Source organism: the organism of the source record quoted next, assembly GCF_019968955.1.
Source record: "MAG: Porospora cf. gigantea A chromosome Unknown PgA_NODE_2541_length_3410_cov_361.814, whole genome shotgun sequence".
In the NCBI taxonomy this organism is placed as follows: Eukaryota; Apicomplexa; class Conoidasida; order Eugregarinorida; family Porosporidae; genus Porospora; species Porospora cf. gigantea A.
The window spans coordinates 1-3,410 of NW_027151540.1; the positions used below are offsets into that span (position 1 = coordinate 1).

The following is a 3,410-nucleotide window of genomic DNA, read 5'->3' on the forward strand; positions in this document are numbered from 1 at the left end:
GAACTCTCGGTCTACCCGGTGTCAAAATAAAGTTTCCAAGGATTCAAAGATATGATTGGTGGAATGTTCCTTAGACCTTGACGCCTTAGTAAGGCTCCTTGAAAACGGATGGGATTACCACATATGCATATGATCACAACAAGTCGTTGACACACTTGAAGACATTGTCGAACTGAGCCAGTTTGTGGGCCAGATGCTTTCTGGAAATCAGTCGACTCGCGTCAGGTGACGCAATCAGCGAGGCGAAGGACAGGAGCAGGTCACGCTCGTCAAGGACGTCGGGTTTGACATTGGAGACCGCAATGGGCAGCCCAGGAAGAAGACGGAGTCGGCTTACGATGCGATTGGTTTCGTCTGTGTCTGGGATGTTGGATCGCGTGGCGCAGGCTACAAAAGCATTAACAAGAGGGGGTAGCCTCTCGTAGCTCGGTGCTCGCTCAGGAGCAGCTGCATGTCTAGCGACCGAGGGCCTAGAAGACCAGGGACGCACCACATTTGCAGGCGCCAGGACGCTAACATCCGGTTCGATCACTGCGGGGCTGGGTCGACAGAATGTGGTGACTCGGATGTTCGACTCGGAGGTCGCGTGGCCTTGAACGTATCGGAGGGTAGCCACGATAATGGTCTGTCGCGCCACATTTACAGAGAGCCTTCCACATAGGTGCAGCCAGTGGCTCACGATAGAGTCTAGCAGGGGAAAGCCGCAATCATGTCCGCCTAGAAGGTCGTACAGGCTCTCCCTGCCATCCCATACATCTGGGGTGAGGGACACATAGTTCAGATAAGCTTCACAAGCGGCAACCCAGTCGCTGTCCGACCCCTTCAACTCCTCCGACAGCCAGTACTCCCAGACACGTCCAATGATTTGGTTCTTAAACCTGGCTGCGACCAACGATAATGGTTGCGTCATTTGGGTGAGGTTGAGGTCCAGAGCAGTGATTAAACAGTCGACTACCGACTTCAAGGTGTACCTTGCGTCTTCGGCGCTGCCCATCAGATTCACTTGCAGCTCTGCTATTACAAGGCCCCAGTCCACCATCAAGGAGGGCTCGTCCGCCGAGCACACGGCAAGGAAGCGCTGGTTGAGCACTGGTAGGAGCTTGGGCAAACAGTCGCGATCTCGACGTCTAATAGTAGGGACAATCCGGTCTCGGATGTAGCGGGCGCTCACTGCCGGGTTATGCAAGGCTGAGGCCAGGAATCCTGCGAAGTCATCGGTTGAGGCGGACGTCGCAAGGTCCTCCAACATTATTTCCACCCAGATGGGGTTTTCTGTGGATATAGGTCCATCGGGAATTTCGAGTCGCTCCCCTATTCGAAGAAGACAGAGCAGGTGGGGCTTCGGTCGTTCCTTCGTGTGAGGGGCGTGCCGCAAGAAGTCTGCCAGAAGCTGCTTCTCATCCGCTGTATCGTGGGCGCTTGAAGCCACCTCTGCCAGTTCGGAGGTGGCACTCTCCAGAATGGTCGCAGGACTTTCGATTAACGCCCTGAGGTCACCCTTCCAGGCAGCCAGCCATTTGCGGAGAAGTCGGCCCTGAGACTTGGGTTGGAGGCACCGCAGGAGAGCCATGGTTCGTACCACGTCCGCATCCGCAATCACAGACACATTATCGATCGCGGAGTCCCAGCAGAGCGGGTCGTCAGACGCCAACAGAAGACATACGAGTGAGAGCATCATGTCGTAGTGGAGACCGGTGAGAAGCAGAACGAGCCTCTCTGCCGAGTACTCACCTTCTATGGGGGACACTCGAAAACTCTCGGGGGTTCCCAGCACCGGTAACCCGAGAGGGTTTTTGGCAAAGTAGTCCACGAGCGCTCTTTTCTCGTTATTGGTGGCCTCAGGGGACACGCCAGTGAATCTCATCAGTCCTGGAAACTTTTCCGGTAAGTCGGAAAGCTCTGACGCACGTTTTATGTACGGAAGTACGACGGTTAAATAGGGCGAAGGTGAGGATGAAGTGATTGAGGACTCGAACAGCGAATAAGCCTGCTGTATTCCAGACCATGTGAACGCGGTGGGAGAGATTATCCACTGTATATATATCCGTCAAGTAACCCACAGCCCAGAAAAACGCTCGCACGGCTTGAATGGAGCATGTAGACTCTACGCTCTGGTAGCCTTCGTCATCGGCATCTAGGTAAGCCTCGCCGTTCACGGCCCGTAGGATAGCTTCGGCCGGCAGAAGCCGTCGCTCAGCGGATGAGTTCTGATGCGAGTTGTAGCCTGTCAGAAGCAGTGCAAGCAATCGGAGCCAGAGGCTGTGACGCCCAGGCACCGCGCCCATGAATTTCACATACTTCTGTAGAGCGTCCAGGTACTCTACGAGTCCGCGAACCCTATAGATCCATACGCAAGCCCGAGCTGCAGTGCTCGGGTCCCACCGAGCCTCTGCGGCAGCCGAAAGTTTGCTGCCGAAAGCCAGAAAAGGCCGACGGTCCTTGGCAGACAAGCTTTTAATCCACGTTCTTACGGATTTCTCTCTGGCCCAGTTCCAACCGTCCTTCGACGACAGAGGCTGCTGGAACTCCGAACACCAACTTTCCTCTGCGACGTCGAAGTAGTTGTGGAGGTCGTCAGCCATGTGGAAATTCGGAAATAGCGGAGGGACCTGTGGCATGGATGACTTACTCACCAATGAATTAGAGGCCTTGGCTTGCGTCTACACGGAGGAAGAGTTCAAAATCACAGGCGAACGGTCTGTGGAGTTTCACCTTCGACCTCCCACAGAACCTGTGCACCTAGTAGCACATCTCAAGATGGACCTCCTCGCAGATTATCCCGAGAGCGCTCCTGTCGTGACCATCATGGAGCGTGAGCCTTCTTTGGCGACATAATGCAGACGACAACCTAGATGGAGATAGGGAATCTCAGTTGAAGGACGTTATCGATTTAGCCGGTGAGGAATGTAGGGGGATGGAGATGCTGTTCACCATCGCCTCTGAGGTGCAGATGTGGCTAGAGACGAACAATTCTCCCGTGTTATCGATGTTTGACGCCATGACCAGACCAAAAGCTGACACTGCCACAACTGTCGATGACTTGTCCGACGACATGTCTGACGATCGCCTGGACGAGGAACCCGAGTTCAAAGGCCTGAATGCGCTGCCCGTCATACCCGAGAAAGAACGTATGTCGGCAGATTCATTTTACTTGTGGCGAGATAAATTCGCCAAAGAGATGATTCAGAAGGGCATCTGGCCAGACCCTTTAGCCAATGCCGGCAAAACGACGGGGCGCATATACTTCGAAGAAGCTGCCAACTCCAACCTGCAAAAGGCTACTAACACCGCAGAATCCAACCTGCTACGAGTCTTTGGAGAGGACATCGACGATCTTGATTTTGACTCCGACGATCTTGGTTCTGATGAGTAGATGGTTCATGTTTCGACATACAACTCGCAACTACTTG

At 54.1% G+C, this 3,410-nt stretch overlaps 2 protein-coding genes across 3 annotated transcripts; one reads left to right on the forward strand and one right to left on the reverse strand.

The window, feature by feature from the left end:
• Nucleotides 1-133: 133 nt before the first annotated feature.
• On the reverse strand, nt 134-2,582 carry KVP18_004369 (uncharacterized protein; the record flags this gene model as incomplete). Its single annotated transcript, XM_067956919.1, has 2 exons — nt 134-2,032; nt 2,061-2,582. The coding sequence occupies 2 exons, from the start codon at nt 2,580-2,582 to the stop codon at nt 134-136; spliced, it is 2,421 nt and encodes an 806-aa protein (XP_067810970.1).
• A 175-nt stretch (nt 2,583-2,757) lies between these two features.
• Nucleotides 2,758-3,373, forward strand: KVP18_004368 (uncharacterized protein; the record flags this gene model as incomplete). Of its 2 annotated transcripts, XM_067956917.1 has the most annotated exons (2): nt 2,758-2,812; nt 2,841-3,373. In XM_067956917.1, 2 exons carry the CDS (start codon nt 2,758-2,760, stop codon nt 3,371-3,373), a joined length of 588 nt encoding a protein of 195 aa, XP_067810968.1. The 2 variants fall into 2 exon arrangements, with proteins under 2 accessions (XP_067810968.1, XP_067810969.1); XM_067956918.1 differs by lacking the exon at nt 2,758-2,812 and having other exon boundaries at nt 2,915-3,373.
• Nucleotides 3,374-3,410: the final 37 nt, after the last annotated feature.